This window comes from Argentina silus (genome assembly GCF_951799395.1).
Source record: "Argentina silus genome assembly, chromosome: 15".
NCBI classification, from domain to species: domain Eukaryota; kingdom Metazoa; phylum Chordata; class Actinopteri; order Argentiniformes; family Argentinidae; genus Argentina; species Argentina silus.
In genome coordinates, this window is record NC_139669.1 from 17,474,148 (window position 1) to 17,488,340 (window position 14,193).

A 14,193-nucleotide genomic window follows, 5' to 3' on the forward strand; every position below is an offset into this window, starting at 1 on the left:
AAACATCTGGGCGCATCCCCTAAACGCCAACGCCAACGACAACGCCACCGTCAGTGACATCCCCCCCCGACAGCGCTCGCTTTTGCACGAGGGCCCGTTTTTTTTCCCCCGCCTTTCAAACAGAGCTGGACCAGATATGAATCTGTATTCTAAATGTTCAAAAAAGAAGTGCGCGGCAGTTTAGTTCAAAAAGTCTCTCCACCGAACATGAATGACCTGTCTCAGGTCTTCGACTTACCGCCTGTTTAGTTGGAGATGGCAAATGAATGATCTAGGCAAATGAATGACTCTTTCAACAGATGGGGGGAAAAAAAAGGGTTTCATGTTCTGGGAAGATAATCAAGTGACTAATTGTAGAGCTCCCTCTGCCAGTGAGGGCGTTTGATGTTCCATTACCATTTGCACAACACAACATTTGTTTTCGGGAAAAAAAACATCAGAGAATCATTTGTCATGCGTTTTGTCTCCTAAGTCCACAACTGACATTAGCCTGAGGATGCTATTCAATCTAACCTGTTTCTGTGTGTTATGGGGAAAGACAAAACCAGCGTTTAACTGACAGAATGTTAACAGTCACAGCAGAGTTTCATTGTTCTCTGGTAATGAGTTTGAACTCAATAGAACCCGATGTGCGTCTAGCTGTTATCGCTGCTTAAGCTGCTTCTTCTGCTGTGTGTGTGTGTGTGTGTGTGTGTGTGTGTGTGTGTGCGTGTGCGTGTGCGTGTGCGTTTGTGCATGCGTTCGTGCGTGCGTGTGTGTGTGTGTGTGTATGCGTGCGTGCATGCGTGTGCGTGCAAATGTGTGTGTGTGTGTGTGTGTGTGTGTGTGTGTGTGAGTGTGTGTGTTCAGAGCAGGTGTGCTGTATCTGTATCTGTGTATTATCAGACTGTGTGTTTTGGGTCTGTGTGTGCTCTGGCAGAGCTGGGCCACTCAGTGCTGCTGGCTGGAGTGCATTAGGGCTGGACTCAGGGGTTCTGTGTACACAGCAGAGAGGGAGAGGCCTGGCCAGGCATTCATCTCCCAGACACACAGACAGCCTGGCAGGCAGAGTGGAGGAGACCACTGGGGCTGTCCAGGACCCCCTACCCACCACCCCCCCATTCACCCACCCACCACTCACCCCCCGCTGCATTAAAGGACTCAATGTACTCAACTCACATACTGAGAGTACATCCAGTGTTTCTGTATCACATAAGCTAATAGACAGTCAGAGAAACACACACACACACACACACACGCCAATATAGATGTACATCTTTGTCCTCAGCTTCAGTTAAGTAATGTTTACAATACGGCCTTAGTTTTGAGATCATTTCGTCCACATATAGTAGCGAAAGAACTGAAGACAGACCCGGATTCTGTTTATTTCGGAGTGTTTATGTATTTGGCATGACAGTCTTTGAGGCAGCTCAAACCTATGATATGGAACATCAGCTGAGGCTAATACAAGGAGATTTCCAGAGTCACAAAGTCTCCCTCCCCCCAAAACAACACTCAGTGGCACAGGCCCAATGCTCCAGTGAGCCGGCGGCAGGAGGGGTGGGCGTGTGTGTGTGTGTGTGTGTGTGTGTGTGTGTGTGTGCGTGCGTGCGTGTGTGCGTGTGTGTGTGCGCATGCATAATCCCTGTCAACTCAAGTGCCCCCTTGCCGGGAATGGTTACGTCTCCTCGGTGATAGCACGCTTGCACAATCTGCACAGCCTGCCCCCTCCCCTCTCTCACTCTCTCTCACTCTCTCTCACTCTCTCTCTCACTCATTCACTCTCCCCTCTCTCTCCCCTCTCTCTCACTCTCTCTGCCCTCTCTCTCACTCTCCCCTCTCTTTCTCTCTCTCACTCACTCACTATCTCTCCCCCCGCCCCCCACCCCCTGCCCCCGCCCCCCCCCCTCTCTCTCTCTCTCTCTCTCTGTCTCTCTTTCTCTGTCCCCCTGTAAACATTATTATGGGAAGTAAAGTAGTAGTTTCTCATATTTTTTCTGAGCTGTAGCCCTTCCTGATGAATGACCAGTCTTTCACTGCAGCTCTTTTCACTGTCTTTGTCAGAGAGCGATAGTGAGAAAGCCAATGTGCAAGAGATAGGAATAGAGGGAGAGAAAAGAAATAAAGTGAGTGTGCGTGTGTGTGTGTGTGTGTGTGTGGGTGTGGGTGGGTGTGTGTGTGTGTGTGTTCGGGCGTGCGTGAGTGCGTGAGAGAGAGAATCGAGAATCGCCCACATTGGCAGGGGCCCCTCATAAAGCCTAAAGTGCTGGAAGAGAATTACAGCGCTGCTCTCATAATCAAAATTCCATTGTTCACGGGTTACCAGCTAATGAGCTGAGCTAGATAACGAAAACAATTAGCTATGGAGCACGGGATCTATGAATACATATTTATCATTCTGTGGCTGCCTCTCTCTCTCTCTGTCAAACTGGGCCAGGCAAGCCCGTTGTCGACCTCTCGCCAGGCCACGGGATCGGAATTTCACAAATATGGGTGAGGTTGTCACCCTGCGGAATGCTCCTAGATGGACCTCGATAATACAGGAAACTGGGTCATTCTTATTGGCTGCTGAGCAGCGGGGTGGGAGAGGGGGGAGGGGGAGAGGCCTGGCGGTGACGTAGGCCTAGGGAGAGTGTCGCTTGCGAAAGCAAATATAATCTCCTTACCCGTCACTATTATGAAGATGTTTTTCCTTCATATATGTAAACATGACTTGGGGCTATATTTGCGTAAAGCTGCAGCAAGGAGATTTCTCACTAGTCTTTTAAGCCTCTTTAGCTTTTCATATACTGTAAGTTTGTTTATATGGTATAGCAGTGCATAACAAGGAGATGGTTGTGTTTTAAATACTTGTGTATGGGTCAACACGGGGGGCACGGTGTGTATAGAGAGCAATGAAAGGTTTCTAGACCAGAGTATCATGGCTCTTTACTCCCTAGCGTAGGGGACATTACATGTCAAGCCATTAGCTTTAATATCATTTGATGGATTATGGTCATAAAATGGTAAGAAGATAACATCTATTCCATCAAACATGAGACCATTGCTGTTTTTTTTCCAGTGGTGTGTGTTTGTGTTTGTGTTGGTGTGTGTGTGTGTGTGTGTGTGCGCGTACGCGCGCGTGTGTGCGTGTGCGTGTCTGTCTGTCTGTCTGTGTGTGTGTGTGTGTGTGTGTGTGTGTGGCCATCACTGGGCCAAGTCACTCTGTCCTTGCTTTTGTGACCACGACAGGTGCTCATGAATATGAATCAGTCAGCCAACCTATTCAGGACTGTGCTTTTTAATCAGGGTGGGTTCCATGTGGTTGCCCTTTACTGAATATTCATGACAAATGGAATAGCCTATAGTTCAGAGAATAGACCTGGTGGATACAGTATCTGAGGTACTTCTGCAGGGCTGTATTAAGTGCCATTCTCTGACAGCAGGTGGGATTCTGCAGTGACAGTCACAGACAGAAAGAGAGAAAGATCACTAGGCAACTAAGCCTAACCCTAACCCTAACCCTAACCCAACTACTTGTAACACACATAAGGTGAGCTCTGTTTATCACAAATGGAGATCCTTCACTCTTTACTGTACTTTGTCTCTGAGAAGACATTCTAGTGGGTGTTTGAGGTATATGGTAAATTGCACCATGTCCTATATTGCTTAGAAGAGGGGTTAGATTAGCAACCTGAGGGAAATGCCTGTATGTAAATGTATGGTAGGCTACCTCAGGTATTGGCAGGCTCTGAGTCAGACTGCTCCTTTAAATGGCCGTCTCTCCACCATCTGCCCTGGTTTAATCACAGACATTCATAGAGACATTCCGCACTGCCCTCAAAACGATTTCAGTCACTTTCTCTCAAATGAGGAACAGGTTTGAAAAAAAAGAGAGTGTGTCGGAGACAAGGCATGTCACATGACACACTGACTTTGACACATCCCTGTCCGATGACACCTCTCCACCACGCGCGCACAAGGAGCTCGGCGCGCGCCCTCTCCTTTCCCGTTCTCACCTCCCGGTAGCCCCGTCTAACCGTCCTCCACACACACATATCCCGAGGCAAGGAAAAAGCTGCTAGCGACCAGGAGCGACGCATTTAAGTATCTTCTTCTATCAAGCCCCCCTCCCTCTGCTCGTCCTCGAAGCTGGATCGATATTCCCGTCGGGGGTCCTGTCAGCGCTGTAAAACCGAGACTTATCGATCTTTACTGGATATAAGAACGTGGACGAGGCGCGAGGAACCGGAGTGCCCCTTACCTACCCTCTGTCCGCGCTGAACACCGAGGCATCCACTTGTTAGAGCCGCTGACACACCAGCCATGCCAGGGAAAATGTGTGCGTATGTGGATGATGCCTTTTAAACTTTGCCAACTCGCCATTGGAATACAACGGGCGACGTCATCCAACAATCCAAATACTTTTGTGTTTACGGTAAGGTTTCCAAGTGACGAAATCTGAGAATTCAATTTGTTCTGATATCAGTGGAATTTGTCCTCATGATCGCATCGACACTGCGGGAGAAGTGGCGGACCGTGTCTGTTACCTGCACCTTGACACAATCCGGGTGGTTGAACATACATGTTTGTGTGATCAGCTTTGTATGAGAAATTAATGTCTTCAGAATTATCGACAAATGGTGTGTAGGCGCGACGGGGTTGAAGCCAACACCACACCGCCTCTCCAAAGCGCGTCCTCCCCAGGGCGAGAGTGGTCAGACCGGGAAGAGTCTGCGGAATGCGGACCTTGAGTTCCAGCTTCCCCACCTCACCTGTGGAGATTCTCTGCGGCATACACCAAAGAAGGTAACGACTTCAATAGAGGATGTTGATGCACTGCCGTTTCATTTGCGCAACAATATTTCATACGGGTATTTGGCATTGTTTACTTTGCTTTATAATGTTGACATGCATTTAAACGCTAATTAATTCGTATCCAAAAGTCATTTGTGGTTATTGGACATGGTCTTTCACTCCTCTTTTTAGTTGAGCGTTGATCGGAGGACGGCCGTTAACGCGCGCAGTCATGTTGAGGCAAATCCTGCTGAATTCCACCGGGGCACCTGACTTCGACCTGGGCATGGCCCCCACGCACGGCCCCGCGTCCCTGAACGCGTCTCACGGCCCGGTGAGCGTGGCGGCCCTCCTCAGGCCCACGGGCAGGGGTGGGCTCCGGGAGGGCGAGCTCAACAAACCGGATCTGGCAACGTACATCGTCATCTGCCTGGTGCTGTTTCTGCTGGTGCTTCTCATTGTGTTCTTCATCAACTGCCAGTTGAGGAACTCTTTCTTCGCCTCCATGCCCTATGACAGGTCGCTGAGAGAGGCCCGGAGCTACAAGTAGCCTAGGACTGGGACCTTGGTAACATGTCGCATTTGTAACCGCACGCACAGTTGTTGATTTGGCACAAGAGGTGGCCTGAACTGGACTGAATGTCATATAAGTGTATGTATGTTGTATATAAAACATTTTGTATGACTGAATTGTAACCTATGACTTGCGCTCTTACTGGTAGCCTACGGACCATATTGATGTGTAATCTGCAACAGTTTCATGTAAATGTGTAAAATCTTGATTAAATACCCATCAATCAACATAAACATATCTACATATTCACGTTCAGGTGGAAGTCTTTGGTGGTGATAACAGTGATGATGATGATGATGATGATGATATCACTCTGATGATGAGGATAATGATAATAATGTTGAAGGTGATAATGATGATGATGATGATGAAGGCTAGCCCAGGTCTATACATATGAAGGCTATAGGAGAACAAAGAAGATGATGACGGAACTGAATGTCTCTGAGACAAGCACCATTTTTATGACTGCAATTCTTGTTTATTACGCACTTTCATGTCGCTTTTAATGAAATCCCACAATTTACGACTGTTAGTTATTCTAGAAGGAATGGCTTCAAGCTGATATAAATCGCGTGCGGAAAACCAAATTGGCTATCGGTTTAATGCCACGGGCCCTCCTGGCGACGTCTTCCTCTGAGACCGTGTTGTTCCCAAACAGCCTTGAAATACCTAGAGATAGATATCTGTTAATCCGGATCCAAGGCCGTGATGACACACAGCCGTTATTACTCTGTGTGTGTGTGTGTGTGTGTGTGTGTGTGTGTGTGTGTGTGTGTGTGTGTGTGTGTGTGTGCGCGCGTGCTAGGTGTGTTTGTTTGTTTGTGTGTGTGTGTGTGTCGTGATAGGTGTGTGTGTGTGTGTGTGTGTGTGGGGGGGGGGGCATAATCTAACTGAATGACTTTATGATACAGACACAGTGGAGAAGAGTGTAGGCTTACCTTGAACGAATTAGAGAAAAGGTAACCTACTGTGACATTGCTTTTGTGCCATGATCGTGGGATGCGGTGCAGAAACATTGGTGATTTGGCCTCTACAGTGGGAATTTACAATAGGCCTAGTGGCTAAAAATGGCTTTGCTTGTTGAAATGACGATAACAGCCGACTACTTAATCGCGTCATTTGCCGGCACACAATTGGGTTAGCACATTAAGCACATTAGCACACATGGAGAAACACAACTCTGTGGGAAAATATGGACCATCTATGTGCCGTAGCCGTATACAATAGGTATCAGCTCTAGCTTAGTCACTGCGAATTTAGCTCATCATTTCGAGAATTCATTTTGGCTTGAAGCTTGCCCGAATGACCCTCGATAGGCCTAATTCTGCAGATTTAGAGTCTGCTGTTCGTTAATTTACCACTTGGTGGTGCCCTAAACCTGATAGTTTTGCGTTAGAGATTTAAACCAAATAGCCCAATGAGAAAGAATCAAATGCGCACAGCCTAGTAAAACAACACAACAATAACAACAAATCCGTCCATCACCATATGCTTGCTGGATTCCTTCTGGTTCTATGTGTCTTTATGTTGGTTAAAGCTAAAGTGTTACATTTTGATCTTCTCTCATTCTTGCATTGTTGAGGTGATAGAAATGCTGTGAAATGCATTTTAAATGAGGTCTGGGTTCGTGAGGTCTGGGTTCATGCAATTAGATGCATAACATATAATTATAATGCCTTATAGAATATAATAAACTCACAACCAAGAAAAGCTCACACTCAAGAAAATAGGTAGGCTTTGGCTATTGAGCCAAAAAGCCTTCTGCGGATGTCTCTAGAGAAGAACCCAAGAAGGTTCCAAAAAAGGTGCTTCCACACACAGCCGAATAACCCTCCCCTCCCCTTCCCTTCCCCCCTCCCCCATGAGTTAGGAGACAACCATTTTCAATGTCTGTAACATCGACAACATGTTTTGCATTATTCTATTAAACTGGCTTCAAAGTGGTTGTGTTCACATACCTGGATAGTCGTAGTCGTAGGCTATAACCCGAGGGCGCTTTGCTCCCCATCAATCTGTGTGTCAGGTCTCAGGTGTAGTCTAGTGCGCAGGTCCCTCCCCCCTCCCTGCCCGTTCCAACCTGTCAAGGCAGGAAGAAGTAGCACAAGCCTGTTATTGACGTGCTTGACTCTGTAACTCGGGAAAGTTCACTTGTTGCAGTAATGGAAACACATTAGGAGGATTCCTAAAAAAAAATGAAGTCAACAGCGATGTGACAATGCGCACCGTATTGTCTAGACATAACTCGTAGGAAGTAGGAAGAACCGTCTATTTTTTTTTTACGGAGTTTTCTTTCTTCTTTTTCCTTTTACAACGCTAGCGAGTTAGCATTAGCCTAGTTACTACCAGCGCGGACAGCCACTCGTCAAAACTTGCGGGGATTACAACCTCACTCTTTTTGCGACGCCTTTGAAAGCAACGTTCGGTGTAATGGTGTAAAGTGGTGTCTGTTTCGAGATCGGAGTCGCAAAGAGTGTACTTTTACTTTACGCTGTTTAGGGGGATACTTTGAATTTCCCTCCTTTTTCCAAGCCTGACCAGGCGGTCGAGAATGATTTAGGAGTCGCTGGCTATCCGCTAGTAACGAGTCCAGCTAGTCGTAGGGTAGTATAGCCAGGCCTCAGGGGAACAGTAGCTAGCTCCACAGATTTTTGTTTCCCAAGGAAAGGACAACTTTGAAAAACTTTGGATTGAGGCGTCTGTTTGTTTTGAATTGAAGCAGGGAAAAACCACAGGGTGTATTTTGGGTTTATTTGTGTGTGTGTGTGTGTGTGTGTGTCCCACTCCGCTCTGAGGAAATTGATTGAATCGCAATGGATCAACATTCGGGGAACTCTGCCTCCGCAGCGGCTCCTAAAAGCAGCAAGGACAAGAAATCGAAGAAGAGTTATGAAGATGGAGACGGGAAAAAGAAATTTGTACGTAGCCATTTCATTTCTTTTTTTCCATCAAAGTATGGCTGTGAGTTGATGCATGCACTGCTGTCAATGTAAAGTGGGGAATTCAAATGTGTTATACGACAAGTCGTATGGCTGGAGATGGATGAAACAAACGTGATGCCGTTGACTTGTTTGACAGTTATTTAGCTGAGCAGTTTAGCTGGTCATACTGAATGAGCTTTGTTATGAAATGAGGAAGTAGCTTAACTGTCCATCCAAAACGTTGAACGGTTGCAATAAGGGCGTAATGTAGCAAAAACAGCGTGACTCGTGATGTTGACACACTAAACCCTTCCTTTGGGAACATTGTAATTGTGCATGGGTCATCCGTTGGTCAACCCAGGTTTCCCCCCCATTAGAAAGTGTCCAGAGGAAAACAGTCAGCATTGGAACTTTACACTGCACGCTCCACTTTACTTTCCGTAGCCTCTCCTGTGGGCTTTTCTGACACCTCATCAGGAGTAAATCCCACGAAAAATACAAGTGAAGAGACATTGAACGAGAAGGGGTTGAATCTGTTTGACCTGGCATCCTCCTGCGGTGTTCTTCTAGGGGGGGGGGGGGGGGGGGTCCGTGTTGTGACGTTAGAGTGAGTACCCTGGCAAGCATGCTGATTCAGTGTGCTCTCTGGAGTGGAGCCCGAGGAGTCATCCCCTATTTGCGTGTCATCGTGGATGGCAACAGGTGAGGCTGTGTGTAATTGAACCCCTCGGCTGGTCTAGCAACAGTTGAAAACTGATATTCCACAGGCGAATGGTAACCATAGAGGCCCCAAATACACACCTGGTGACCGAGCACGGACAACCCCCCCACCCCACCGCGTGCTCTCGTAACAGCCCCCCCCCCCATCTCTTACCCTTCACAGTCATTCACAGTCCCAGGTGTACAAGGATAGTTTGTTCCAAGTCCTGCCGCAGCCCTGGGACAGATGTTTTGCACCTTGCTGGCTGGAATGTAAACACACTCCCTCAATGATTTGGCCTGACTTAATGTTGGCTTGTAATGGGATCTGATCAGCTCACTGCACTTTACAAGTATCTGTAGGCGAAGTGATGTAGCGCCTGGAGAGAGTCAATCTGTCTATCGACAGGGATAGTCCTGCATCGTTTGTCCTTATAAAATACATCATCATCTTAAGAGAATTGACACAGGTGTAAATGACTCCACTGACATCAAACAGACACACACGGAGGGGGAGATGAAGGGAGGGAGGGAGAGAGAGAGAGAGAGTGTTCATTATCTTTTGCATATTTGAAGGCAAGGTTAAAGATAAACATGACTCAAAAAAACCAACAATTCAGCAAAATTCACTCAAAACCGAGTGTCTGCACTATGGCCCAGGGAGTGCTCAGGGTGGGTTCGTCCTTGACTTGCTGCAATCTGAACTCACCGTGACAGGGGGATATTATGCAACACCACACACACACACACACACACACACACACACACACACACACACACACACACGGCTGTTTTCCATCCCCAAGAATTTCGTGCCGTCAAGAGTTCAGGGAGAGGTCAAAGGCTGTGTTTTGGTGGAGTCCTCTCAGGTGTCCTTTATCTTCCTCTGTTGCCACTTATCTGTGATCTCATCTGATGTATCTGTGATGACACAACACGTTCTTAGTGCCCGGCCCTAAACAGCACGCCAGGCTGTTAGACACCACCTGTGTCTTTAGGAGAAACACTGAGTTAAGCCGTCTCTGAGGCCTCCTCCTCCACCCTGCTCTGCTAGGTTCTGCTGCGTCGGCCCGGTTGAGAGGGTACCCCTGGGGGGGCACGGAGGTCATTAGATCAGCAGAACGGGCACACCTCAAGCAGAAAACCCTTACCCAGCATGCACCACTGCCCCCATCTGGTGCCTACCCCACCAGAGGCAGCTGGCTGATTGGTAGCTGAACCCCTAGACGAAGCAATAGTCATGTCATACGGTCATGACCTGAGCATGTCTTCAGCTGTCAGTAAGGGCCCAATCGTATCTTGCGGCTGCTCTTGAAGTACCGGGCTGGTACTAATATCAATGTTCATGGGGTTCTCAAAAACACTTTTTGAAGGTGTGGGTCGAACCGTAGTATTGAGTTGGCTTTGAGGTTTCAGACGGGCTTGAGGCGGGTCAGCTCTGGGTCTGATCTCGGGTCATGGCTGTAGTTTGGTCAAATTCGTGTTGCTTCATTGACTGAGGGAGTTTGGCTTTTGTCTTCACTCGTGACACACACACACACACACACACACACACACACACAAAGCCTTTTTGTTGCAGAATTCTGTGTGTGGAGTAGTTCTCCCTGTCAATATGTGTGAGCTGAGTGCACTTGCTGTTGTGGCCTTTCTCTCTCTCTCTCCTCCCTGTTTAAGAGCATCACTCAGAGAATGAGAGTCAATGTGAAACTGGAGTGGTTAATGCACTCATGGGAGCCTATTGGCACAGAGCACATGTGAGTGTAAGGTGTGTGTGTGTGTGGGGGGGGGGGGCGGAGGGTAGTAGGAGGGGTGCAGATTAGTGTAAATTCCACAGTGGATTAGAAAGGGGGGGGGGGGGGGTGCAGTCAGAGATGATGGAGCTGTCAAAAGCTATATTTGAGGTGAAGGTAAGCTGCTATTTTTGAGAATGAGCATAACATTCTGACAAGCGTGATCCTGATGCTTTGCACTCGGATGACTTCAAAGTCTTCAGGTGTTGAAGAAAACCAGCGAAAGGCACCCGTTCCTTGAGTACGTCTAGATGATTGATTGATTGATTGATTGATGGGTGATGAGTGGTATTGATTTGATCCTCTTTGGTCGAGGTGAGTGTATGCAGACGGTGGTTCCCTCGCCCCCCCCCCCCCCCCTGTGTGACCCTCGGCCCCACCCGTCCTAACCGGATCAGTGAGTTCTGTAATAAAACTCCTTTAATAAGTCAGGGCAGGCAGAGGAATGCAGTCCCCGCAGCACAGCATTCTCATCTCCATATTATTTGCTCATTTCACTCCTCTGTTTGATTTTCAACCTGTTTTCTCATGCGTTCTTTCCTTTTTTCTTTCTTTCATTTTCTCTCTCTTCAACTGTCCCCCCCCTGTACAGAACTCACTGATCTCTAACCCTAACCCTAACCCCCCCCCCCACACACACACACACACACACACACACACACCCGGCCTCCTCCCTCGTGATTCCTTGTGGTGATGAGTTAGCCTTATCCCTGAGAGGAAGAGGATGGGGTCAGGAGTCCCCTGGTTGGTTCCCCTTAAGTTACTCTGTGTTGCTGCTTAGGCTTGAGCACTGGATAACCGGTAGGGTGGGTTAACTGGTAGGGTGGGTTAACTGGTAGGGTTATAACCGGTAGGGTGGGTTAACCGGTAGGGTTATAACCGGTAGGGTTATAACTGGTAGGGTTAACCGGTAGGGTTATAACTGGTAGGGTGGGTTAACCGGTAGGGTTATAACCGGTAGGGTTATAACTGGTAGGGTGGGATAACCGGTAGGGTGGGTTAACTGGTAGGGTTATAACTGGTAGGGTGGGTTAACTGGTAGGGTTTTAACCGGTAGAGTTAACCGGTAGGTTTATCCAGGGCTCAAGTCTGTTGACACCAAATGGGGGTTGTGATCCTACAAAAAACATTTTGTCACCGAGATGTCAGTGGGATGTTAGGTGTGGTGTTTCTCAGGGGGGCCGTCAGTCAGAGGAGTGACTGTGACACAGGGCGTGAAGGGGGCTGGTCGACACACAACGGTGAAAGTGACAGAGGCAAGTGACAAGTGACAACCTCTTTAGTTCAAACCGCACGGCTAAGAGGTTCTGTCTTATCTGTGTCAACGGCTGTGCGCGCTGTAATTATTCAGGCTGTGTGTGCGTGTGTGTGTGTTTTATGAGTTTGTTTGCATTGTGGAATGTGTGTGAGGGCGGCATGGAACACTGCAGACTTTTTAGCTAAGATGCTTTTAGTCTGGCTGAAATTCCCCTTCCCTCTAAAGAAGTGAACAAGTGCCTGTGTGTGTGTGTGTGTGTGTGTGTGTGTGTGTCCATGTGTTTGCTGGGCTGTTGAATATTCTCCAGCAGGCCCTGACATTCTGGAATTCCTGGGTTCCACCTGCTTGACCTTTTGACTAGTTTCTGTGTGGCCTCGTCGTGAGTCGCATGAACAAATTGTCCGGGCTAATTTAATTTGTTTTGTTGTCCTCGTCTCTCTACTTTTGATGCTGATAAATCCCTCGTCTTTCGGCCCTTTTATGTAACTCTCTCCCCCCCCCCCGGGCTTCAAGTCACATGGCTTCTCTCACCGAGATGTTTTATCCACATATTGAGTTTGTGCATTCTCTAACCTGAGGTCCGGCATTAATTAACATCTGTGCGTATGTTCCTTCCCTATGATGTAATCATTTAATTCTCAGTTGAGGGACCAGGCCTAGTTTTCACTTCTGCTTTGCTGCGTCGCACGCACACACACACACACACACACACACACGCACACACACCCTTTTTCTTCAGTAATTAGTTTGGTTTGACTTCACTTTGTCAGCACTCACCCAAAACCTGTAGGCCCTATTTACCCAGTGTTTATTTACCCTACGCCAGCGACTTTCACCAGCTCCTTTCAACCGCCACACCGCCAGCCAGCGTGTGTGACTGCAGTCGGACGTTTCAGCCCGTCATTTTATAAACAGCTTCACAGTTGTGCGGCAGGAAGTCCCCGCAATAATCATTAAAGGGGAAGTTGCCCTTTTCTTCCCCATAACCCCACATAGGCCCTCCTTTCCATCCATTGTGCCAGGAGGCACCGGGGGCTAGTAAATATGTTGACACAGGACCGGTCCAGCCCATTGTTTCTATTGTCCTTACCCTCCTCTGACACGGAGCACTACCTCACCTTGTAGGCATGCGCGGCCTTGTCAGGGGTCGAATGGAGAGATGGACCAGAGGACGGCCTTTCCTCATCTGGCAGTCTGTTAAACTGCCCTCTTTCTCCATCGCACGCACTCACTCTCTCTCACACACACACACACACACACACACACACACACACACAGACACACAAAGCCATCCCCAGCACCCTGTTAAACTGTCCTGTTTCTCTATCACACACACACACACACACACACACACACACACACACACAGAGCCATCCCCAGCACCCTGTTAAACTGTCCTGTTTCTCCATCACACACCCACACCCACACACACACACCCACACACACACACACACACCCACACACACAGCCATCCCCAGCACCTTGTTAAACTGCCCATGGCTCAGGGGAGTTGACGATGAGTATTCACTGTTCTAATGCCAATGTCCCAATAAAGATGATGGCGCCATCATTAGGCTAGATGAAAGGCGAGGGTTTAACCTAGCACTGCTGATTTAGAAATGGATCGGGTCAGAACTAGGCTGCAGCCTCTTACCGTGCTGTGGTAAAACACAATAGGCCGATTTTGATGTCAGGAGAATCATAGCATACGATTTGGAGCCACTGATAAACTCAGCTCTGCAGGAGAAGGCAACACCTCTATCCTGGGTTCTCTCTCTCTCTCTCTCTCTCTCTCTCTCTCTGTCTGTCTGTCTCTGGTTTCAGCCTCCTCCCTCCCTCCCTCCCTCCCTCCCTCCCCCCCCCAGACAGAGTCTGACCTCTGATCTCACTGTAGCATTGTGGCTGGGGCTGGATTATCCACGGCCCTGGCTGGCAACGCTCTGCTCTGTGGTGTCGGGAGGGGTGAAAGTGAGTGTGTGTGTGTGTGTGCGCCTATTGACTATTGAGTACACACTCACCACACACACACACACACACCACCTCTCCCATATATGTCTGTCAGTCACTTTTCATGACGGTAAGTAAAGTCGTAAGCTTTTGATTTTCTTTTTTCTTTTTCAGTTTTTTTTTTTTTGCGTCTCACCTTCCTGTGTCACCTTCCTCCACGCTTTCTGTAGTATCACCTGACTTCCTGTGGCT

General features: G+C 48.2%; 2 protein-coding genes across 2 annotated transcripts in view; both read left to right on the forward strand.

The window, feature by feature from the left end:
• Positions 1 to 4,987: 4,987 nt before the first annotated feature.
• smim32 (small integral membrane protein 32) lies at positions 4,988 to 5,305 on the forward strand (the record flags this gene model as incomplete). The annotated part of the gene is made up of 1 exon (XM_083686831.1): positions 4,988 to 5,305. The coding sequence occupies one exon, from the start codon at positions 4,988 to 4,990 to the stop codon at positions 5,303 to 5,305; it is 318 nt and encodes a 105-aa protein (XP_083542957.1).
• A 2,165-nt stretch (positions 5,306 to 7,470) lies between these two features.
• diaph1 (diaphanous related formin 1) overlaps positions 7,471 to 14,193 on the forward strand; it is a 78,418-nt gene continuing 71,695 nt past the window's right edge. Inside the window, exon 1 of the mRNA XM_083686065.1 lies at positions 7,471 to 8,244. Coding sequence (XP_083542191.1) covers positions 8,140 to 8,244 — 105 coding nt within the window. The 5' untranslated portion in view covers positions 7,471 to 8,139. The remainder of the gene's footprint in view (positions 8,245 to 14,193) is intronic.